Source organism: Bufo gargarizans, chromosome 4, assembly GCF_014858855.1.
Source record: "Bufo gargarizans isolate SCDJY-AF-19 chromosome 4, ASM1485885v1, whole genome shotgun sequence".
Taxonomy (NCBI): Eukaryota; Metazoa; Chordata; class Amphibia; order Anura; family Bufonidae; genus Bufo; species Bufo gargarizans.
The window spans coordinates 107,392,577-107,418,908 of record NC_058083.1 but is presented as its reverse complement, the minus strand read 5'-3'; the positions used below and the strand labels follow the sequence as shown (position 1 = coordinate 107,418,908).

Genomic DNA, 26,332 nt, shown 5'->3' with positions numbered 1-26,332 from the left:
AGAGCTCAGCTTTCCGTTGCTACAGGGCTCTGAAAAAATTAAAGCTGAGCTCTGATTGGTTGCTATGGACAACTAAGGCAGATTTAGGCCTCTTGCACACGAACGTGTGCGCCCCGTGGCCCTGCTGTGGGCTGCAATGCACGTACACCCATCGTGGGGCAGCCGCAGCGAATCCGGCCGTTCCGCAAAAAAATAGGACATGTTCTATCTTTTTGCGGAACGGAAGTACGGGACGAAACTCCATGCTTCCGTTCCGCACTATTCCGCATCTCCAAATTTGCGGACCCATTAAAGTGAATGGGTCGCATCCGTGATGCAGAATGCCCACAGAACGGGTCCCACGTATTGCGGATCCGTAATACGGCCACGGGGCACACACGTGTGCAAAAGGCCTTACTATTAGGCAGTTTAATTTGGAGATATTGGAGGCGGGATACTTTTTCTATTCTATATGAATCCATTATTATACTAGATACTGGACCCGCATTTTGAATGTCCTGTATTTTAATGTATTTATGATTTATTGCGTGTTTATTTCAATATTTAGCTTTATCTATGTTCCTGATAGATTTAGTAATAAATCTAATATACAAATAAATAATATTTGTTTTGCCTATATACTATTTTTATTTTGTGTGTTGCCACCAGACAGGTGAGGAGACTGAGCATATTTTTTTTACAATATATCTATATTATATTCAAGTGAGCTGTCCGTTTTACCATTTTTATATCTGTATAAAATACCCGTGTCAAGGCAGATTGGCTTGCTTGTGCCCAGCTGAAAAGTATCAGCTTCACCAGCCCTAGCGTCTACGGAAACAACGCTCCTGGCCATAGTTTTGGTTTTCTTTTTTTTACAAGCAGCTGATTTCTATGGTTCTTTGTGGTTTTTCATTGTCTCATACTGAGATTTTATGTTGTAGAATAATTTCACAAGGCCTTTATACTGATGACCTATCCTTTGGATAGATCATCAGTATCTGTTGGTGGGGGTCTGACACCCGGGACCCCCGCTGATCAGCTGTCTGAGAAGGCAGCGGTGCTCACAGTAGTGTCCCAATGTTCTCTCAGCTCACCAAGCGCAGCGTTGTGGTATCGCAGCTCAGCCGGGCTGGGCTGCACCTAAAGGCCACCGATGTACGTGACATCCGCAATCACGGAGATGCAGAACGGAAGCACTACGGAGTGCTTCCCTGGTGTTTCTGTCCGTGCCTCTGCACCGCCAAAAAATAGAACTTGTTGAATGGGTCCCGATCCGTCCCGGCCGCTGCACTCTCAAACAACATAAAATAAACGCAATTTCTCCAGCATAAAACTACGCCTTAGGCCTCTTGCACACGAACATTGTGTGAACAAATGCAGAATGTTCGTGTGCAAGAGGCCTAAGGCGTAGTTTTATGCTGGAGAAATTGTGTTTATTTTATGATGTTTGAGAGTGCATATAAATTACGTTTTATAAACTTTTTTGTGTCACAGATATACAAAAAAGCATTTTCGACATTGCTTTTTTCAATTTATTTTTTATATTGTATACTTTTCACACTGAATAACCTGTTTAAACAGCGATGACAAAAGAGTGGGTGGTTCTTAAGGGGTTAAATTTTCAAAACTGAACTTTTCTTGTATATTCACTCGCAAATGACAATGATCAGTTATGCATTGAAGAATAATGTAAGTGATACATTTTGGACCCTGCACTTAGAGCAGGGATTCTAATGAATGTAATGATTTCCTGCAGGTGTATTATCATGGAGAACCCATTTCTGTTTCCGTCACTGTGACCAATAATTCAGATAAAGCAGTTAAAAAAATATCAGCATCAGGTAAGATAAATGCAAGTCTATTCTGATAAATCCTGTCGCGTACTGTAACCCCTTAAAGGGGTTGTGAGGGTTAGGCCTCTTGCACACGAACGATACGGATTAGATCCGGATGCGTTTAGGAAAACTCGCACCATTTTGCACGCAATTTCATTTTTTTTGCGTTTTGATGCATTTTTCACACGCATAATAAAAAACTGAATGTTTGAATACAAAATCTCTTAGCAACCATCAGTGAAAAACGCATCGCATTCGCACTTGCTTGCGGATGCAATGCGTTTTTTCACTGAAGCCCCATTCACTTCTATGGGGCCAGCGTTGTGTGAAAAACGCAGAATATAGAACATGCTGCGATTTTCACACAACGCACAAGTGATGTGTGAAAAACACCGCTCATGTACACAGACCCATTGAACTGAATGGGTCAGGATTCAGTGCGGGTTCTATGCGTTCATGTCACGCATTGCACCCGCGCAGAAAACTCGCTCGTGTGAAAGGGGCCTTATATTAAACATTGCCCCATGCCAGTGAATTGTATAAAATAAAAAAATCATTCAATCATTCCACCTGTGATCTCAGCAGCGCACCCATAGCTTTTTTCACTCTGGAAATGAAGTCTACACTAAAGTTTTATTAAAGAGCATCTGTCAGCAGTTTTGTACCTATGACACTGGATGACCTATTACATGTGCACTTGGCAGCTGAAGGCATCTGTGTTGGTCCCATGTTCATAAGTGCCTGCATTGCTATGAAGGTTTAATATATGCAAATGAGCCTCTAGGAGCAACGGGGGCGTTGTCATTACACCTTGAGGCTCTGCTCTCTCTGTAACGGCTGTGCCCTCTCTACTTTGCTTGGCAGAGGGAGGCATGATCACTTTTTTACAGCATGGCCCTGTCAATCAAAGTGCAGGGGGCGCAGCTGCAGAGAGAGCTGAGGATCTAGGAGTAAAGGTAACGCCCCCATTGCTCCTAGAGGCTCATTTGCATATATTAAAGCACAATTTTTCTCAGCAATGCGGACACATATGTACATGGGACCAACACAGATGTCCTTCAGCTGCCAAGTGCACATGGAACAGGTCAGCCAGTGTCATAGGTGCAAACCTGTCGACAGATGTCCTTTAAGGTGTGTTCACATGCGGCTCTTATGTTGCTTTTTCCCTATAAAAATGCAAACAACAAAAATCACAGAAAAACCTAAAAATAAACAGCATGTCTGAATATATCCTTAGGCCTCATGCACACAGCCGTTGTGTGCCCGTGGCCGTTTTGCGGCCCGCAATACACAGGCACCTGATCACGAATGCGGACCCATTAGCTTGAATGGGTCCGCAATCACGGAGATGCGGAACTGAAGCATGTATCGGAACCCCACGGAAGCACTAGGGAGTGCTTCCGTGGTGTTTCTGTCCGTGCCTCCGCACCGCAAAAAAATAGAACTTACGGTGAGGACAGATCACGGACCCATTCAAGTTGAATGAGTCTCAATCCATCATGGCCACTGCATAGATGTTGCCAGTGCATTGGGGACCGCAAATTGCAGTCCCCAATGCACGGAACGGACACGCAACAGCCGTGTGCATGAGGCCTTAGGAGACATGTAACTAATTGTGGTTATTTTTTTTCTTCATCTAGTGGAACAGGTCGCTAACGTGGTGCTGTATTCTAGTGACTTCTACACCAAAACTGTGGCTTTGGATGAGTCCGAGTAAGTAAAGATTTCCATATGGGTATTAGTTTGCTAGATTACTGACATGGATGCTTCTTCGTGGCTGTTCATGATGAATTTAGTTTATTAATGTTGCCCTGGTATTTTATGCTCTTTGTACATAGTAAAACTACTGCTTATCTACATCACTATATGGACCTACTCAAAATATAACTTTTTTTTTTTGCCAGCAATAAGGTGGCATCCAAATCCTCCTATAATCACACATTTACTCTGCTGCCTATCCTGGCATACAACCGAGAAAAACGAGAAATCGCTCTAGATGGAAAACTGAAGCACGAGGACACTAACCTGGCATCTAGCACTCTGTAAGTGACGATAAACTGTACACACCGGGAATTCATTTCTTTTTTTTGAAATCTGTTTTTGCATAGATGATAGGACTATGAAACCTTTATATACCCCAGGGCTGTCCTGTGTAAATGATACATAGGTATATTACTATATAGAGATAGGTCCATAGATTATAATAAACATGATTAAAAAAAATATTAAGATTATTGAATAAAGATGATTTAATAAATATCACATACATGTTATTTATGGCTTAGGTTACATAAATAATAATTAATAAATAATATTTAATACTAAATAATATAAATAAAAACAAGAAAAAAAAACAAACAAAAAAAACAGTAGAATATTATTTTTCTTCTATGGTCTCCCATGAAATTAACTGAATGCTAACATAAAAATGGTGCAAATAACTACAAATTGAGGCAAAACTGACTTGTGCTCTTCATTATCCAGGTCAGTACACTGATGACGATACCACATTTGTATAGTTTTTCTTGTGTTTTAAACACTGGAAAAAAAAATAAAAAATCTTGAAAAAAATTAGTTTTTTCTTTTCATCGCCATATTCAGACCCCTATAACTTTTTTGTAGTTGTATGTAAAAAGCTTTGTGAGAGCTCATTTTTTGCAAGACAGTCTTTACTTTTCATTGATACCATTTTGGTGTATATGACTTTTTGATCACTTTTTATAAAAAAAAAATTGTGGGAGATGAGGTGACCCAAAAATGGCAAATCGACCATTTTTTTTTCTTTCCTTTTTTACAATTTGCAGTATGGGACACATATATTTATATTGTGAACGTGTTTTCACACATGGCGATGCCCATGATGCTTATTATTTTTATTGTTTATTTCTTACTTTGGTGGAAAGGAGAATCATTAGAATTTTTATATTTTCTCAATTTTTTTAACATTTGTATTTACACTTTTTAATAGTTCCCATAGGGAACTTGAATAAGCAATCATCAGGTGGCTTCTCCCATAGAGAGAATGCTAATGCATTGGGGTCTATAAGACTTACACTATATTCCCATGGAGCCTATAGAGACTGTTGCACACACCATCCAGCTCCACTGATCCTCGCTCAGGGGAGACGGTACACACCAGGAGGCATGTGCTTCAAGGTTTATGTGCTCTCATATGCTGTAGGAGTTAAATGTCCACAACTGGCATTTCCACTGGTCGCGGACATTAGGCCTGGTTGTCTGCTGTGTGAAACAGTTGCTATGGCACCCGCTCCGCGGAGCAGGAGCCATCTTTAAAGACCCGACGTGTGACATACTATTACGACACATGTTGGGAAAGGGTTAAAGGTAACCTGAACAGGGTGTTTGAGCTACAGGCACCATGTTATGGAGCAGGGGGAGCTTAGCAGATTGATACATAGTTTTGTGGGAAAAGATTCAGTAAAACTTGTATTCCATTCATTTCTGCTCATTCTGGATTTGAAGTCCAGGAGGCGGTCCTATCAGTGATTGACAACCTTCCCTCTATGACTGAGTATACAGAGAGCTGTCAATCACTGATGGGACCGCCCCCTGACTTTAATTATATATCAATCTGCTAAGCTCCTGCCACTCTATAACATGCTGCCTGTAGCTTACAGAGCATTTTATAGTGACAGGTTCCCTTTAAAGAGGACCTGTCCCCTCTCCTGACATGTCTGTTTTCCCCATGTAACAATAATTCTGGACAGTTTATTCTTATAAGGCCTCATGCACACAACCGTTGTGTGCATCCGCGGCCGTTGTTCCGTTTTCCATTTTTTCCGCGGACCCATTGACTTTCAATGTGTCTGTGGAAAAATCGGAAAATGCACCGTTTGGCATCAGCGTCCGTGATCCGTGTTTCCAGTCCGTAAAAAAAATAGGACCTGTCCTATTTTTTTCACGGACAATTGTTCACGGACCCATTCAAGTCAATGGGTCCATGAAAAATCACGGATGCACACAAGATTGTCATCCGCGTCCGTGATCCGTGTCCGTTTTTTCCTATCATTTCAAAGGCAAACTTGACTTAGATATTTTTTTTTTCATTTTTCATGTCCGTGGATCCTCCAAAAATCAAGGAAGACCCATGGAAGAAAAAACGGACACGGATCACGGAACAACGGAAACCGTTTTTGCGGACCGAAAAAAAACCGTCCGTGTGCATGAGGCCTAACTCTGTTGTATCATTCCTTTATTATTCAAAGTTATTGTTATGATTGAGATGCCAGCATTGCAGTGAATATCCAGATGGGTATTACCAATTGGATGGAATTTTACGTCACTGCATAGTCTGACACTGGCAGTACTGATTGGATAGTGTCTGACTGTGCAGGGACATACCCCCAACTGGTAACAACCATCTGGACCCTCATTGCAAACTCCTAGAAATGCATTCATATCTTCGAGCAGAAATAATAAAGAAATGGCATAACATAGAGTCATAAGAATAGATGCTCCAGAATTGTTATATGGGGAATGCAAGTACTTACTAAGTCTAAGACATGTCAGGAGAGGGGACAGGTCTGCTTTAACTTGGGACAACTGCTGGTGCCAATCTGCTGTTATTAATGTGGGGAGATTCAAGTGGCTGCACATTTGTGGTCGCAGACAATAATTCAAAGGGCCTGGGAAAAAACAGGGTAGAGAGGCACTAATCATAAAGTCAAAATTAATTATACATTGTGCCTCCCAGTTTTGGACTAAGTTTGCAGGACGTGTGCTAATAGGGGCTGTCCAGGACTGGACTCATCTGTAGGAAATCGTGTGCAAGAGAGAGGCTCTAGTTCTGGAAACAAGAAAAAGAGACCCTTTATTTAAAACCTAGACATCCCCTCTAAATAATGTAGATAGCAAAAGGAAAAGGTGGGGATGTGCATACAGCGCAGGGTTTTGATATACAGTATTTGTACATGGGAGTTTTTCTGGCAGAATAGGCAGTACATGGCTCAGTGGTTAGCACTTACAGCACTGGGGTCCTGGGATCGAATACGACCAAGGACAACATCTACATGGAGTTTGTATGTTCTCCCTGTGTTTGCGTGGGTTTCCATTGGATACTCCGGTTTCTTCCCACACTCCAAAGACATACTGATAGGGAACTGCGCTGGGGACTCCAAGATGGCGCTCGGTCAGGATGTCTAGAAACTCAAGTTCTCGCGAATCTCACGAGAACTTGAGCTCCTTCTCCCTGGCTAAAAGCAGGGAGCTGCGATTGGATGCGCTCGCTGCTAGGGAGAGCATAACCGCGCCCACCAGAACTTAGAGAACAACGCCTACTATAACTTCATCGCCTCATTTGCATATGAGGCGAAGAAACTAACGGACAGCGTAGCGGCCGAACGGGGGGTCCATTTGAAAAAAAAAAGTGTCCGGATATCAGTGAGAGCAGCCCCATAAGGTCTTATAAGAATTTAACACACTATTTTCTGATGAAAGGTCCTCTTTAAAGGCTATGTACACCTTTAGAGGCAATTTTTTTAATGATTGCATGTTACTCATTTTTGGCTAAAAAATTTTTTTTTCAATTGCCCTTTATTAAAAATATTGAGCCGTTCTGTCACAAAGGGTTAAGGGCTCTTTCACACGAGCGGATGCCGTACGGGTAATCTGCTGCGTGAAAAAGAGCCAAGCCCCGTTCCGGACAGCAGAGACACGGAGCAGTAACATGATTGATAATGCTCCATGCCTCTCTGTGATCTTTTTACTATAAAATCACAGTGACAACTTTATCTGACTGTGATTTTGTAGTAAAAAGGTCACAGAGAGGCACAGAGCATTATCAATCATGTTACTGCTCCGTGTCTCTGCTGTCCGGAACGGGGCTTTGCTCTCTTTCACGCAGCGAATTTCACGCATGGGATCCGCTCACGTGAAAGAGCCTAACTGTTTTTCTAAGTGTGACTGGTACTTCCACTTTGTGCCGGTCATCTAATAAACCTTATCTCTAAACTACTAAGAGGTCATAAAGACTTATTTAGGCACATTCTCATCAGTAAGATAAAAAACTGAGCTATAATGAGGGTTTATAAGGGCAGAGGGCAGAAATAAGGAGCCTGTCTTCTCCCAGTCTGACGGAAAAGACAGAAAATCCACAGGCTGCTACTAGAGCAGGGATGCTCAACCTGCAACCCTTTAGCTGTTGTAAAACTACAACTCCCACCATGGCCTTCTGTAGGCTGATATCTGTAGACTGTCCGGGAATCATGGGAGTCATAGTTTTGCAACAGCTGGAGGGCCGCAGGTTGAGCACACCATATTTTTATTAAAGACCAATTAAAAACATTATTTTAGGCTCAAAATGATTACAATGCAATAATAAAAAAATAATTGCCCCCAAAAGTGTACATAGCCTTTAAGTAAGTCTGTAGATACTAAGCAAGCACACTGTCATATGTGATATATAGTAGGGATTTGAAGAGTTCTGCTTGATTCTGTCTGCAGATAGGTAAATAAGGCTGCGTTCACGTCTCCGTTAGACATGATCCGGCATAAATGGCAGCTGTCAGCCGGATAATTACCGCTGCACTGTCCAGCTGAAACCTGCCATTTATGTTGGAAAGCGGCTGGATCACCGCCAGATCCCATTACAGTGAATATAGATCTGGTGGTGATCTGTTGAATCTGGCAATGCCAAATCTGGTGAATGCTGGAGCAACCTATCAAAGACGTTCACCTGAGATGTGAACATGGCCTAATACATCATGTATGTTTTCCACAGCTTGAAGGAAGGTATTGATCGCACTGTCATGGGAATCCTGGTGGATTACAAGATTAAGGTGAAGCTCACTGTCTCCGGGTAAGTCTGTGATGTTAGGTGTGCATAGAACATATTCTACACAAATAAAAACACAATGCTTTCTAAAGATTTCTTTATTGGGTATTTCATTATTTGCGTTGTAGCTTATAGTTTATTTCACTTTTATTTTGTATATTTTTGTACGTGTTCTCAAACCATTGTAGTTAAAGGGAACCTGTCACCTGGATTTTGGGTATAGAGCTGAGGACATGGGCTGCTAGAGCGTCGCTAGCACATCCGCAATATACATTCCCCAAAGCACTCTGTGCTTTTATTGTGTAAAAAAACCCGATTTTATAGATATGTAAATTAGGCAAGTAAGGAGCCCAAGTAGCTGTTACTAACGTTTACGGAGCCCAGCCACGCCCACTGTGAAGGATACTCCGAATCTCCTCCTTGCTCCCCGACGTCACAAAGCTAGAGCGCCATAATCTCGCGATGCTCGAGCTAGAGCATGCGCAGTGTCGGCATAGTGTTCCTTCCCTGTGCTGGCATCAGCCTCAGGGAACGAACTGCGCATGCGCTAGCTCGCGCATTGCGAGATTACGGCGTTCTAGCTTCGTAATGTCAGGAAGAAAGGAGGAGATTCGGAGGATGCGGGATGGTGCTGGACTCCTTCACAGTGGGTGTGGCTGGGCTCAGAGTCAGAGAACGCTGGACTCACCTCTCAAGCATGGAGGAGACAGAACTCATCTAAGGTTCATTAACATATCTATAAAATCGTTTTTTTTTACACAATAAAAGCACACAGAGCTATGGGGACTGGATATTGCGGATGTGCTAGCGGCGATCTAGCAGCCCATGTCCTCAGCTCTATACCCAAAATCCAGGTGACAGATTCTCTTTAAATTGGCCATAGATGGGGGAAGACATAGCACAACCAAGGTCTAACACGTACCTTCTGTAAGTTAATCAAAGGATTGCATAATTGAAAGGTATTTTGTTAAAATCCTTAAGAGGTGCTAATAATCAGAAGTTATTGATAACTTAGCATATACACTATTTGGCCAAAATTTTGTGGATACATGATCATCATACCTACATGAGCTTGTTGGACACCTCACCCCAAAACTATGGGCAGAACCCTTCTGAGGCTCTTTGCTGTTCTAAAATAAGCTTTCCATTAGGCTAGGGGCTACACGGCGACAGATGTTGCACGACTTCTTGTTGCACAAAAGTTGCGTGACAATTTTTATGGTAGGCTATGGTGTCGCACTGCGACATGCTGCGACACGACATCTGCAAAAAATCCATCTAAGATGGATGTTTCTGCAACTGTCGTGTTGCAGTCACAGCATGTCGCAGTGCCACACCATAGATTATAATTTAAAAATTGTCGTGCGACACATGTTGCAGTGTAGTTGTACCCTATGTGTCACGTGACACATGTTGTCGTGTAGCCCAAGCCTAAAAATTGGAAGGCATCTGTTGGGATTTGTGCCCGTTTCAATGTGGCCAGATGCATGGCCAGTGAAACAGGGGACTTGCGACTATTTGTATGACTAAAATAGTCTCAAGTCTCAAAAAATAACCCACAATGGGGGAGATTTATCAAACTGGTGTAAAGTAGAACTGGCTTAGTTGCCCATAGCAACCAATCAGATTCCTCCTTTCATTTATCATAGCTCCTTTGGAACATGAAAGGTTGAATCTGATTGGTTGCTATGGGCTTTGATAAATCTCCCCCACTGAGTTCTTCTGCACGACCCCTACTATATAACCAGCATTGGCTGTGCTTCATTATATCAACCTGTATTGTGAATTTGCTGTTTTCTAGTTGATTCAATCAATTGAAGCTTTTTTTTCTTCGTTCTTGCATTGGCAGATTATTGGGAGACATGACCTCAAGGTACTTCATTTGTCTTTATTTTATATTACTCCATCATTAGCAAATTAGGCTAGGGCTACACAACATAGCCTGCAAGAAATTGGGATCTGGGACACAGGATAGATCATCAATATCACATTGGCAGGTGTCCAAGTCCCAGCCCCCCTCCAATCAGCTGTTTCAGGAAGCTGTGCCGCCCACCAGAGCTCTGATGAGCATGGCGGCCTCGCGAGACCCTTACCAAGCACAGCGCCATACATTGTACAGTGGCAGTGCTTGGTGTTGCAGCTCAATCTCATTGTCTTGCATTCGGCTAAGTTGCAATATAGGCCATATGACCAATGTACGGTGACGTCACATGACCTAGTAAGAGGCCGCAGCGTTCATGGAGCGCCCGGCCTCTTCTAGCAGATGATCGGCGGGGGGTCCTGGGTGTCAGTCCCCTGCTAATCTTATATTTATGACCTATCCTGAGGACAGGTCATCAATATGATTTCCCGAATAACCCCTTTAATGCGACCTACCACTCAGTTTCATTCACTATAAGACACAGGCAAGGACAAGAATGGGTCTGTGTCTTCCCTGATGCTGATGGCATATAAGGATAAGCTTGTAGAGTCTTGTTAATATATCATGGCTCTGCTTAAATATGTTTGCCAGGAGTAGGGGGTAAAAACTTGTAGAAAACAGCTCCATGTCTATCTGTGGCAAGTGTATAAGGCTGAGTCACAGTCTGTGGACAGATGTGGTGCTGTTTCTAGGGGAAAAAAGTGGACTTTTAATACAAGTCCGGTGTGATCCACATTTTCTAGTTTGTCTGGTGTACGTGGTGTATTTCTCAGCCTGACTCCCTTTTCTCCTGCAGTGAAGTCTCGACGGAACTTCCTTTCATCCTTATGCACCCTAAGCCTGACAGTGGAAGTAAGTGGTTCTTGCTAGAAGCCAAAAATCTTTAGTTGAAGTGCAAAGGAGAAATGCTTGTAGACACCATATTTGACAAGTTTTACCCTATGACATTGCATGCATTTTATTTAGATATCCATAAGTATTCTGGGAGTGTGTACAGTATACCGGTATATGTAGACATCATTTTCACTGTGCTGATGACTCCTAGCCCAGATACATAGGATGTACGGCCAATGATTCATCATTAAATCCGCACATTTTCTTTCCTTTTATGCACTCTTACCTATGACAGCTAAAGAGGGGTAAGAAATTAAAATATGCTATCATTTATAGTGAAGAAATAATAGATATTTTGTTGCATGTGTACTGGGGTTGATTTTTGGGTTGTCGCGTCTACAGTTTCTTCATCATATAGTCAATATGATCCAATCTTACAATGCAGATTATAGCTTTGTGCAGATTAATTGGATTGATGTTAGTCTTTAATATGAAAGACATTCAACACTTTAAAAAAGAAATTTGGATCAGCTCACCTCCATGCAGGTATGGTGCATGCGATCTGGGCTGGCAACCCAGAACAATGCAGGGAAAAGGTGGGTAGATCCGGCACTCAAATAAAAACAAATTCCTTTATTAACTCAGAACATAGTAGAAAAATATTAAAACCACTGTTGCTTACGCATTTTGGGCATACAAGCCCTTCCTCATAGCATACAAGACACAGAAAATGATAAAAATGTATATACTTACAGGTATGCTGAAAAAGCAGTAACATGGAAAATCTGGGAGGAAAGGCAAGCAAATGACCTCTTAACAAGCTCTGCCTCTAATGCCACCAGATGTAAGGCAGCCATCCTATAAGTCAATATTCAGCTCTTTAACTAAGCCTTGAGACATGACTTGGATATTAAATAAGCCAGCACCTCATCTGCAGACAGCTGTTTCAGGTGATTGCCCCTCATCAGTGCAGAGCAGAGAGAACTGGCTTAACTGGGTGAGAGGCCTGTGTCCGTGTCGGGGGGAACTAACTCTCCTTAGGAAGAGAGCACCTTAATCAGTGTGAGGAGACTATAGGCCATACATGCTCCTCTGGAATTCTGGGAGGAAAGGGATGCAAATGAGCTCTTAACAAGCTCTGCCTCTAATGTCACCAGATGGAAGGCAGCTATCCTATAAGTCAATGTTCAGCTCTTTAACTAAGCCTTGAGACATGACTTGGATATTAAATATGCCAGCACCTCATCTGCACAGAAATGCTGGCATGGATGGAATAGGAGCTGGACTGGAAATATCTTAATAAGAGTAATATAATATATCAAGCCCAGTACAGACATATATTGCAAAATATGCATTTAACAAGAAGGCAAAATGCAGTGTGAATACGGTCATCAATGACAAATCAGTTTTAAGGTTCATTCCATTAGGAGGCCTCATGCCTCAGCAGGGCTTGTCTCCAATTGCCTTTTCTTTTGGGCTGATTAATCTTTTCAATGGCCCAATTAACCTGAAAGGTCTGTGTGTTGCCTTGGTGGCTGTTCACATAATGTTCAGCTGCACCTGACAGGTTTTTCAGTGGAGAATTTTTGATACTATTGAGGTGTTCAGGAATGCGTTTTTTAAGGCTGCGGGTGGTGCACCCAACATACTGGATCCTGTATTTAATAACATAAATAATATAGTTGGTGTTGCAGTTAATAAAAGTATTGATATTATAACAATAGTTATTTTCTGTGGAGGTCACAGACTTACAGGGTTTGATGTATTTGCACATACTACATCTGTTATGACCACATTTATACAGGCCTTTGCATATGAGCCAGTGTTTGGAGACACATACATGGAAGGAGCTAAAGTATTACCTAGTGTGATACCCCGTTTGGCTACAAATCTGCAGCCATTCTTGAGAATATTTTTAATTTGGGGGTCATCATCCAAAATAGGTAAATATTTTTTGGGGAGATGAACAATCTGATCATATTCTAAAAAAAAATTGGTAGAAAAAGTAACCGAATCAGCATTACGATCAGTAGTGTTACGTTTTTTGGTAAAGATTCTCAATTTTTACTGATCGCGATATTTTTGGCACAATTGCGAGACCAAATAGGATAGCCTCTTTCTTTGGCCTCATGCACACGACCGTTGTGTGCATCCGTGGCCGTTGTGCCGTTTTCCGTTTTTTTTCGCGGACCCATTGACTTTCAATGGGTCCGTGGAAAAATCGAAAATGCACCGTTTTGCAGCCGAGGCCGTGATCCGTGTATCCTGTCCGTCAAAAAAATATGACCTGTCCTATTTTTTTGACGGACAACGGTTCACGGACCCATTCAAGTCAATGGGTCCGTGAAAGAACACGGATGCACACAAGATTGGCATCCGTGTCCGTGATCCGTGGCCGTAGGTTGCTTTCATACAGACGGATCCGAAGATCCGTCTGCATAAAAGCTTTTTCTGATCTAAGTTTTCACTTCGTGAAAACTCATTTCCGACAGTATATTCTAACACAGAAGCGTTCCCATGGTGATGGGGACGCTTCTAGTTAGAATACACTGCAAACTTTGTACAAGACTGCCCCCTGCTGCCTGGCAGCACCCGATCTCTTACTGGGGGATATGATAGCACAATTAACCCCTTCAGGTGCGGCACCTAAAGGGGTTAATTGTACTATCATATTCCCCTGTAAGAGATCAGGGCTGCCAGGCAGCAGGGGGCAGACCCCCCCCCCCTCCCCAGTTTGAATATCGTTGGTGGCACAGTGTGCCCCCACCATCGCCCCCCCCCTCCCTCCCTCTATTGTATTAAATCGTTGGTGGCACAGTGTGCCAACCACCATCGGCCCCCCTCCCTCCCTCTATTGTATTAAATCGTTGGTGGCACAGTGTGCCAACCACCATCGGCCCCCCTCCCTCCCTCTATTGTATTAAATCGTTGGTGGCACAGTGTGCCAACCACCATCGGCCCCCCTCCCTCCCTCTATTGTATTAAATCGTTGGTGGCACAGTGTGCCAACCACCATCGGCCCCCCTCCCTCCCTCTATTGTATTAAATCGTTGGTGGCACAGTGTGCCAACCACCATCGCCCCCCCCTTCCCTCTATAGCAGTAACATTGGTGGCAGTGTGCGGTCTCAACAGTAGAAGATTCATACTTACCTGCTTGCTGCTGCGATGTCTGTGAACGGCCGGGAGCTCCTCCTACTGGTAAGTGACAGTTCTTTAGCAATGCGCCGCACAGACCTTTCACTTACCAGTAGGAGGAGCTCCCGGCCGGACACAGACATCGCAGCAGCAAGCAGGTAAGTATGAATCTTCTACTGTTGAGACCGCACACTGCCACCAATGTTACTGCTATAGAGGGAGGGAGGGGGGGGGGGCGATGGTGGTTGGCACACTGTGCCACCAACGATTTAATACAATAGAGGGAGGGAGGGGGGCCGATGGTGGTTGGCACACTGTGCCACCAACGATTTAATACAATAGAGGGAGGGGGGGCCGATGGTGGTTGGCACACTGTGCCACCAACGATTTAATACAATAGAGGGAGGGAGGGGGGGCGATGGTGGGGGCACACTGTGCCACCAACGATATTCAAACTGGGGAGGGGGGGGGGCTGCCCCCTGCTGCCTGGCAGCCCTGATCTCTTACAGGGGAATATGATAGTACAATTAACCCCTTTAGGTGCCGCACCTAAAGGGGTTAATTGTGCTATCATATCCCCCAGTAAGAGATCGGGTGCTGCCAGGCAGCAGGGGGCAGTCTTGTACAAAGTTTGTAGTGTATTCTAACCTGAGGCGTCCCCATCACCATGGGAACGCCTCTGTGTTAGAATATACTGTCGGATCTGAGGTTCACGAAGTAGCTCATATCCGACAGTATATTCTAACAGAGGCGTTCCCATGGTGATGGGGACGCTTCAAGTTAAAATATACCATCGGATTGGAGAAAACTCCAATCCGATGGTATAAAAGAACTCCAGACTTTACATTGAAAGTCAATGGGGACGGATCCGTTTGAAATGGCACCATATTGTGTCAACATCAAACGGATCCGTCCCCATTGACTTGCATTGTAATTCAGGACGGATCCGTTTGGCTCCGCACGGCCAGGCGGACACCAAAACGACTTTTTTTTCATGTCCGTGGATCCTCCAAAAATCAAGGAAGACCCACGGACGAAAAAACGGTCACGGATCACGGACCCACGGACCCCGTTTTTGCGGACCGTGAAAAAAAACTGTCGTGTGCATGAGGCCTTAGAGGCAGTTATCAATGATGGCACATTCCTTATAAAAGTCCTTGATGTCTGAACAAGCACGCAACGCCCTGATGTACTCCCCTGCCGGGATGCTGCGAATTGTGTGCTTGGGATGGCAGTCTGGGATCTTTTTTCATCTGTTATTATTTTTTTCCAATTTTGCCAAGTTATCCTTAATTTATTGCTCCATTTCTAAATATTCGTTTTGAGAAACCTCTTTTTTAATCTGTGTTGACAATGCAATCATTTTGCTGCGTGTCTCGGTGAGTTGTACGCCTTCATGGGTCACTATCGACTCCAACTGCGCGAATGGAGCAGTCCGATAAAATAGCATTCCAGTTGGACATGAAATCTTCATCATCTATAAGTTGTTTTTTTATTTAAAAGATTTCTGTCACCAGAATTAACCCTATTAAACTGGCTGACATTAGCGATGTGCTAATGTCAGCATACCATAACTGTACTATTTTTATGCTTATGGGTGCCCCGGTTACTTCACAATTTTAACTTTGATTATATGCAAATTAGCCTCTAGGAGCAGGGGGGGGGGGGGGGGGGCGTTGCTTCTGCTCCTAGAGACATCACTAATGTTAGCCGGTTTAATAGGGTTAATTCTGGTCACAGAAACCCTTTAATCTTAATCCACGTGGTATCATTTTGTGGGATATATATGTTTGTAGGGATTTGTGGTCCCACCATGTCCTTAAGGCCTCTTGCACACGAACGTATTTTCTTTCCGTGATTGTTCAGTTTTTTTTGCGTATGTGGAACCATTTACTTCAATGGGTCCGCAAAAAAAATGTGTGCATTCCGTTTCCGTATGTCCGTATTTCCGTTCCGCAAAAAAATAAAACATGTCCTATTATTGGCCGCATATTCTATGAAGCGCCAGCTGGTCCGTTCCGCAAAATACAGAATGCACACGAATGTCATTTGTATTTTTTGCACATCCGTCTTTTGCGGACCGCAAAATACATACGATCATGTGCATGAGCCCTAATTCAGAGCTCATTCATTTCTCTAGATCATATATGAGTTTTTTTGTTGAAATGTTACTTTCTGTCTGAACAGGGTCTAAGCTGAAAATCTCATTCATTTTGGATAATCTTGTTTGGTCATGGAAAGCTTCCATCCCTGTTATATCAGGCTGATCAAATGGCTCCATAAACAATAGCAAATGCCTGTTAAGTTCTGTGTGCAAAATAACAGCAACAGGCTGTATGGCAATATTCCAGGGAAAATATATATACAAACTGTCAATGAAATAGAGGGAGCACACGATCCTCCTGGGCTTGATATATTATATTACTCTTTTATTAAGATATTTCCAGTCCAGCTCCTTTTCCATCCATGCCAGAATTTCTGTGTTACTGCCTTTTCAGCATGCCTGTTATATATATACATTTTTTATCACTTTCTATGTCTTGTATGCTATGAGGAAGGGCTTGTATGCCCGAAACGCGTAAGGCGACAGCGGTTTTAAAATTTTTCTACTATGTTCTGAGTTAATAAAGAGATTTGTTTTTATTTGGGTGCCGGATCTATCCACGTTTTTCCTAACAACACTTTAAACACAGCGACATATCAAAGGCTTGATGGAAGAGGGTCTGAGTGCTGAGGGTCTGATCGCCAAGATAAGGAGTTGAAAAAGTCTATGAGTCGGTCTTCAGCAGCGAGGAGAGACCTAGCGCAGCACTACGAACTCCTCATATTAAAGATTAACAGGGCTCTGATCCCCACCGATCAAAACCTTTAATAGATCATGGAAAGTTTTTCCAAAGTCATCTCTTCTTTAAAGGGGTATTCCAGTAAAGTAACTTAATTTTTTGAAAAACTGTATTAAAGGTTTTCTGTCAGCAGGAAAATGGTTATTAACCTGGCTGACATTAGTGATATACTAATGTCCGCTGAACAGAACAACATTAGTGCCATCTCACTGCGTGCCGCCGTTATTGAGAAAAAAAGAACTTGTATAATATGCAAATGAGCCTCTAGGAGCAGTTATATAAAAAAACTGACTTTTATAATATGCAAATTACCTCTCTAGCAGCAGGTAGGGCGGCTACTTGCTGGTAGCAGCCGCATCCTCCATTCATAATGACGCCCCCTCCGCATGTTGATTGACAGGGCCAGCGGACGCGCTCGTTCTCTGACTGGCCCTGTCTGCGTTTTAAATCTCGCGCCGGTCTTCAGTTGGCGCAGGCGCACTCAGTGGAGGACGCTCGCTCGGCAGCTCCATCCTCAGTGCGCCTGCGCCGGGTGTACATGTGACGTCATTGGCGCAGGCGCACTGAGGATGGAGCGGCCGAGCGAGCGTCCTCCACTGAGTGCGCCTGCGCCAACTGAAGACCGGCGCGAGATTTAAAACGCAGACAGGGCCAGTCAGAGAACGAGCGCGTCATCAACATGAGGAGGGGGCGTCATTATGAATGGAGGATGCGGCTGCTAGCAGCAGGTAGCCGCCCTACCTGCTGCTAGAGAGGTAATTTGCATATTATAAAAGTCAGTTTTGTTTATATAACTACTGAACCAAACGGAGTAATAGCCCTATATATTGAGAAATCGCAGCATAAGGATTTTAAGGAGACAAAAAAATATATATACGTTTAGTGGAGTGACAGAAGCCCTTTAAGGCTGCAAGCTGTGACCCAACCAGAACCCGTACCTATACATAGAACCAGAGCTTCACTTTACCTTGCAATCCACTTGTCTAGCTCCTGTGTGAGCCTGCAACACACACAGAGTATCATGACGCCTGATCTTCCCTCACAAAACTACAATCCCCACAATCCCTAGCTCTCCTGCTGTGAGTGTTGATGATTACAGTCCGGTCACGCCCCCGCTACTCAGTAATCAGCAGCACACTGACACGCCCTTTGTTTTACAAGACATTTAGCTACACACTGAGCATGCTCGACCTAACAGGTCGACGCCATGGTAATGTATGAGTGGGTAGCAGAGGAAGAAAACTACTTTTATAACTACTGAGCGGCAAATATGTGAAATGTACATTATATTAGGTAATTATTGATGATAGATTGGTGTAAAACATAAGTTATATTTATGGTAACCGGAATACCCCTTTATAGGGCATCTGTCAGCAGATTTGCACCTAGGAAACTGGCTGACCTGTTACATGTGCACTTGGCAGCTGAAGACATCTGTGTTGGTCCCATGTTCATATGTGCCCACATTGCAGAATTATTTTTTTTAATAGGCGCAACATGGGCGTTGACTTTACTCCTAGAGGCTCAGCTCTCTCTGCAACTGCCACACCCTATGCACTCAGTGTCCGGTGCAGTACAGAGCCCCCATTGCTCCTATAGGCTCATTTGCACATGTAACAGGTCAGCCAGTTTCATAGGTACAAACCTGCTGACAGATGCCCTTTAATAAAAAGGTGTATATTTACATAGTTATTAAGGGTTACCCCTAGTGGGGAAAAAAAGGCTTTACAATGATCCTAAATCCTCCTATACCGTAATGTTGAGACTTTCCCTGTGCTTCCTCCCTGACATTGGCAGGGAGGAAGTAAAGGGCTGTGGACTAATTCAAGTGTTCTTCAACTTTGCCTCATATTGAAATGGAGCGTGTTACCTGCGAGAGACTAGATCATTCAGTTTTTTTAATCTGGATTAGATACTTGAATTTACACACTGTGGCGAATATCCTAAGAGGATTTTATGTAGATCACTGAAGGTGCGCACTAATGCTAAGCATTAGGACACTCTACTCATAGACACATCATACAAATCCATGTTACTCCTCCATGGCTATACTCTATCTGTGCATGCTTTGTTACATACAGAACCTACATACACATTATAGTTCTACTGTTACAAATGAAATTGCTGTTTATATACATTTCTCATATGGAAATCAGAGTTAAAAGTAAAAAAGGACACAGAATAGAATCACAACTGATGGCTCAGCTGACCGATCCCCACTGATGCACTCTTCCGACATGGCTCATTAGTACATTACAAGCTTCATGTGGACTTACCCTTTAATCACTAATAAACGGTGTGTATATAACATATTAAGAACACTGCAATGTCAGTTAATATTCCTTTTACTGCTACATTATATAGTGAGCAAGAGGAAGATATGGTATTTGAAGACTTTGCACGTGACCAGCTTAAAGATGAATTGCAACCCGAGGAGAAGGAGGAGGAGGAAGACGATGAGAAATGAAATCTATCATAAATGCTGTTCCAGATTATATACCGCACACAAGAGACCTACATTAGGTGTGGTGATATTATATAGGCATTATGGACTGTGGATCAGGAACATGTGCACTTCAAGAGAACCTGTCGCATTGAACATGCACTCCGATTTGCAGGCGGCATGTTATAGACCAGGAGGAGCTGAGCAGATCGATATGTAGTTGTATCTGTTTGAAAGTTTCTCATGGAGCTTGCAATTAATTAAAACCTCTGCTCTTTATATATTTGTGAATCCAGTGGGTGGTTCTAATCAGTAATTAACAGCCTTACCTGTATGACTGTGGATAAAGATAGTTGTCAATCACTAAGTAGGACCGCCCACTGGACTCCCAAGCATAGAAAGAGCAGAGATGTAAATGAAGAACATACAAAAAGTTAAATTGGCTGAGAGGATGGTTTGGTGTCACGCTGCCCTCTTCTGTCTTCCTATACCTACTTAGGCCGAGTTCACATCGGCGTTCAGCCTTTCCGTTCTCCTGCTCAGTTAGAGGAAGAACGGAAAGGACAGATCTGTCGAACAGAGCCTATGGCCCCCATAGACTATAATGGGGTCCGTTAGGTTTCCACTCAGAGGAAGATGTTTGAAGCAGAGACAAAAGTCCTGTATGCACGACTTGTCTCTGCTTCAAAAATCTTCCTCTGTCTATGGGGCCCCGTAGGCTCTGTTATGTTCTGAATCCAACCTTTCCGTTCTTCTTCTCCTATAACGGAGCAGGAGAACGGAAAGGCTGAACTCAGCCTTAGGAATACCTGGACGAGCAGGACTGCAATGCTGAGTGTTACATTGTAGACATGTTTTAGTCTAGTGCAACATTTCTGATTCCTTTTCAAATAATATCACATCACCTAATGAGAGTTGTTGTTTGCATTACCCAAATCCGTAGATTGAGAAGAAATAAAAACTGCCTGATACATGTTGTGTGCATTTCTCACATTACATCATGCATTTTGTAGGGTGCTTCTTTGATATGACTATTTTAGATATAAAAAGACAGTATTGCCCTTAACACTTTCTGAACTGATTTACCCATACATGACTGACAGTAGAACGTATAAAATGTGGAAGGTCATGTGCTACTGTATAATGAGCAGAAAATAATAAAGAGTACAACATAAAAACACTACTCATGTCATCATGTTCATACTCAAAGTGTATAATACAGAATAATCTAATAGGTTCAGTTCAAGGAAGTGAAAAACAACTATTAAAGCCCAGGAAATTAACTTCTTGTCATTAAAATAACTTTTTATCTGGATGGAAAACACTTCTAAAGTTGTTGTCCAGGATTTTATACGATTGATGGCCTATCCTCAGGCCATCAATATCTGATTGGCGGAGATCTGACACCCGCACCCCCACCGATCAGCTGTTTCAGAGCGGCTCAAGTGCCGCAGAACTACACAGCTAGGTCTATTGTGTAGCGGTGGAGTTTGTAACTGCAGCACTGCTTTTACCAGCTCTGTCCACTGCACAATGGACAAAGCTGGAATAGGAATCCGAAGTTGGCTTCGTACTGGTGGTTACCTCAGTACACATGAGGCCAGTACCGAAGCTGACTTCGGATTCCTATTCTTAAATGTTTTTAAATACAAAGATAAGAATACCGAAGTCTCGCGCAACTTTGGCCCAGACAAAGTTTTACTACACGGAGCACATACATTTTAATGCTCTACGGAAACAGCATTACATGCAAAGTTTTTTAACAGATCTATGATCTGAAGCTCAATTCGCTCAACCCTAGGAGGAACCACCAAACATGAAAAGGGCGCTAACCACCACACCAGCAAACATAACCAAAAATAGATAGAGCCAAGAAGTATGAACAAAATAGTAAGCGCACCAAAATATAGTTAAAAAAATATACAGTGATACCTCGGTTCACGAACAGAAAAGTTCATAAAAATATGCTCCGGTTCACGAACTCCGCCTCGGTTCACGAACAGGAGCCGCGGCCATTTTAATGCTATTTCCAGGCTGTCACATGGTCCGTCCCCCCAAAAAAGGTCAGCACGGATTAACCGGATTTACATTGAACCCTATGGTAAAATGTGCCTCGGTTCACGACCAATTCAGTTCGCGACCAGAGTCAGTTCACGAATTAAGTTCGTGAACCGAGGTATCACTGTATATAATCTTTATTCTATGATTAATATACAGGTCCTTCTAAAAAAATTAGCATATTGTGATAAAGTTCATTATTTTCTGTAATGTACTGATAAACATTAGACTTTCATATATTTTAGATTCATTACACACAACTGAAGTAGTTCAAGCCTTTTATTGTTTTAATATTGATGATTTTGGCATACAGCTCATGAAAACCCAAATTTCTATCTAAAAAAATTAGCATATCATGAAAAGGTTCTCTAAACAAGCTATTAATCTAATCATCTGAATCAACTAATTAACTCTAAACACCTGCAAAAGATTCCTGAGGCTTTTAAAAACTCCCAGCCTGGTTCATTACTCAAAACCGCAATCATGGGTAAGACTGCCGACCTGACTGCTGTCCAGAAGGCCATAATTGACACCCTCAAGCAAGAGGGTAAGACACAGAAAGAAATTTCTGAACGAATAGGCTGTTCCCAGAGTGCTGTATCAAGGAACCTCAGTGGGAAGTCTGTGGGAAGGAAAAAGTGTGGCAGAAAACGCTGCACAACGAGAAGAGGTGACCGGACCCTGAGGAAGATTGTGGAGAAGGACCGATTCCAGACCTTGGGGGACCTGCGGAAGCAGTGGACTGAGTCTGGAGTAGAAACATCCAGAGCCACCGTGTACAGGTGTGTGCAGGAAATGGGCTACAGGTGCCGCACAGAGCCGGTGCTACCATAAGGCAGACCAAGCGGCCGCCTTAGGGCGCACCCTGGGGGAGGGCGGAAAAATGTGACATGGAGGGGGAGAAATGTGACATGGGGGTCTAATGGCGGACATTGGGGGCTGATGGCTGGGGGATGATGTCTGACATGGGTTTTGATCTGAGGTCTGATTAACATTGGGGGTCTGATTGCTGGTCTGACCTGAGGTGTAATGGAAAATATTTTTTTCTTATTATTCTCCTCTAAAACCTAGGTGTGTCTTAGAGGGTGAAAAATATGGTCCTTAAACCAGCCATTGTCTGAAGCAGAGAGAATATACCAGGACCACAGAGAGGAGAAGCGTGGGGGGGGGGGGGGGCGCCAAAATGTGGCATCGCTTGTGTTGGCAAAAATCCTTGCACCGGCCCTGGTGCCGCATTCCCCAGGTCAAGCCACTTTTGAACCAGAAACAGCAGCAGAAGCGCCTGACCTGGGCTACAGAGAAGCAGCACTGGACTGTTGCTCAGTGGTCCAAAGTACTTTTATCGGATGAAAGCAAATTTTGCATGTCATTCGGAAATCAAGGTGCCAGAGTCTGGAGGAAGACTGGGGAGAGGGAAATACCAAAATGCCTGAAGTCCAGTGTCAAGTACCCACAGTCAGCGATGGTCTGGGGTGCCATGTCAGCTGCTGGTGTTGGTCCACTGTGTTTTATCAAGGGCAGGGTCAATGCAGCTAGCTACCAGGAGATTTTGGAGCACTTCATGCTTCCATCTGCTGAAAAGCTTTATGGAGATGAAGATTTCATTTTTCAGCACGACCTGGCACCTGCTCACAGTGCCAACACCACTGGTAAATGGTTTACTGACCATGGTATTACTGTGCTCAATTGGCCTGCCAACTCTCCTGACCTGAACCCCATAGAGAATCTGTGGGATATTGGGAAGAGAAAGTTGAGAGACGCAAGACCCAACCCTCTGGATGAGCTTAAGGCCGCTATCGAAGCATCCTGGGCCTCCATAACACCTCAGCAGTGCCACAGGCTGATTGCCTCCATGCCACGCCGCATTGAAGCAGTCATTTCTGCAAAAGGATTCCCGACCAAGTATTGAGTGCAGAACTGAACATAATTATTTGAAGGTTGACTTTTTTTGTATTAAAAACACTTTTCTTTTATTGGTCGGATGAAATATGCAAATTTTTTGAGATAGTAATTTGGGGTTTTCATGAGCTGTATGCCAAAATCATCAATATTAAAACAATAAAAGGCTTGAACTACTTCAGTTGTGTGTAATGAATCTAAAATATATGAAAGTCTAATGTTTATCAGTACATTACAGAAAATAATGAACTTTATCACAATATGCTAATTTTTTTTAGAAGGACCTGTATATATAAGACATACAGAAAAGAAAACATTAACATCACAATACAAATGTGAATACACCAAAAGTGGTGTCATAATACATTTTAAAGGGGTTGTCCGGGCTTTTACTATTGATGACCTATCCTTGGGATAGGTCATCAAGATGAGATTGGCGGTGGTCCGACACCCGGCTCCCCTGCCGATTAGCTGCATGAGGAGATGGCACGGGCAGTGCCTACATGCAGTCTCCAGTCTCTCTTCCTGTTCACCGCTGCTCTCTATGGCAAAGACCAGACAACCGTATGGTAAAAACCAAGACAACCCCTTTAACTAGTCCTCTACAATAATGACCCGTGTGAATCCTGGCTGACCCACAGAAAAAATAACAGGCTGAGGTGCAAAAAAAAATGTCAATCAATAGTACTGAAAATAGAAGGCATATAAGGTTTGCTGGTACCCAAAAATAGTAATACGTCAAATGGAAATGGTATAGGATCAAAATGTACAGCATGTGTACGTGCTCAATGTACAGCACGTGATCCCGAAAGTGCACGCTACAAAGGTACACCAGGAGCGCAGAAATTGCTTGGTAAGAATATAAAAATTAGCATTATATTCTTGTAAGACTTACCACTATGGGAAAGATTAAAAGGAAATAAATATAACTGGATGACCAATTTAAAGGGAATGTGTCACTGAAAAATATTTCTGACATTTCTTGAAAGTGATTATAGGGGGCAGCCATCTTGCCTGAGATATTGTTAACAGCATTTTGAGAATTGCTTTACGGCAGCCCCATGGTCCATAGACACAATGGTCAGGAGGGGACTTCATTGACTTCTATGGGAGAGTTTTCTAGGCATGCTCTGTGACCTGTGCAGAGGTCAGGAGGGAAAAGATAAGCTGTGATATCACCTAGTGTGGGTGGTGGATCCTGTATTTTCTATATATAGGTGATATCTGTACAGACCAAGAAGTGACACCTATTACTGGTCAGTGTGCAAACTGCAGGATTTTATGGTTTAAATACAGATATTGAAATGGAAAATAGTTTTAAAAGGAATGTATCATCAGAAAATTACCTATTGTTTAAATAATGTTTAACATATTTTGAAAGATTTTTTTGATGATGTTATTTTTAATTTTCCATGTCAATATCTATATTTAAACACTGGCCACCAAGCCTAATAATAGGTGCCACTTCTTGGTCTGTACAGATCTCTTTACTGCAGTTATCTGGTTATCTATCATTCTAATCCTGCCTGTAATGAAATCACCTCTTTATATAGATAAGACAGGATCCACCATTCACAATAGGCGATTGCCAGATCTTATCTATTCCTTCCGTGTACAATGACCTCTGCACAGGTCACAGAACATACCCAGAGTCAATTGTGTCTATGGACCATAGGGCTGCAGTAAAGCAATTTTCTTAATTTTCTTAAAAAATCTGTAATAAGAAAATAAAATCAGATTAGAAAAAAAAGCACGTGTTATATCTGGTTTTAACTGGGCGAAAAAAAAATTGGTTTCCTTTAACCACTTAAGGACCACAGGTTTATACCCCCCTAGTGACCAGGCCCTTTTTTACAAATCGGCACTCCACAACGTTAGCGGTTTATTGCTCGGTCATGCAACTTACCACCCAAATGAATTTTACCTCCTTTTCTTCTCACTAATAGAGCTTTCATTTGGTGGTATTTCATTGCCGCTGACATTTTAACTTTTTTTGTTATTAATCGAAATTTAACGATTTTTTTGCAAAAAAATGACATTTTTCACTTTCAGCTGTAAAATTTTGCAAAAAAAACGACATCCATATATACATTTTTTGCCAAATTTATTGTTCTACATGTCTTTGATAAAAAAAAAATGTTTGGGCAAAAAAAAAAAAATGGTTTGGGTAAAAGTTATAGCATTTACAAACTATGGTACAAAAATGTGAATTTCCGCTTTTTGAAGCAGCTCTGACTTTCTGAGCACCTGTCATGTTTCCTGAGGTTCTACAATGCCCAGACAGTATAAAACCCCCACAAATGACCCCATTTCGCAAAGTAGACACCCTAAGGTATTCGCTGATGGGCATAGTGAGTTCATAGAACTTTTTATTTTTTGTCACAAGTTAGCGGAAAATGATGATTTTTTTTTCTTCTCTTTTTTCCTTACAAAGTCTCATATTCCACTAACTTGCGACAAAAAATAAAAAATTCTAAAAACTTGCCATGCCCCTCACGGAATACCTTGGGGTGTCTTCTTTCCAAAATGGGGTCACTTGTGGGGTAGTTATACTGCCCTGGCAATTTAGGGGCCCAAATGTGTGAGAA

At 42.7% G+C, this 26,332-nt stretch overlaps 1 protein-coding gene across 2 annotated transcripts in view; it reads left to right on the top strand.

Moving 5' to 3' along the window:
* SAG (S-antigen visual arrestin) overlaps positions 1-19,811 on the top strand; it is a 29,809-nt gene extending 9,998 nt beyond the window's left edge. The window contains exons 8-15 of one of the 2 annotated variants that reach the window (XM_044290802.1): positions 1,739-1,823; positions 3,458-3,530; positions 3,722-3,859; positions 8,557-8,634; positions 10,460-10,483; positions 11,328-11,383; positions 11,661-11,670; positions 19,709-19,811. In XM_044290802.1, coding sequence (XP_044146737.1) covers positions 1,739-1,823; positions 3,458-3,530; positions 3,722-3,859; positions 8,557-8,634; positions 10,460-10,483; positions 11,328-11,383; positions 11,661-11,670; positions 19,709-19,811 — 567 coding nt within the window. Of the gene's footprint in view, positions 1-1,738; positions 1,824-3,457; positions 3,531-3,721; positions 3,860-8,556; positions 8,635-10,459; positions 10,484-11,327; positions 11,391-11,660; positions 11,671-19,708 lie in introns of both variants that reach the window. The other variant, XM_044290803.1, reaches the window with a different exon arrangement.
* Positions 19,812-26,332: the final 6,521 nt, after the last annotated feature.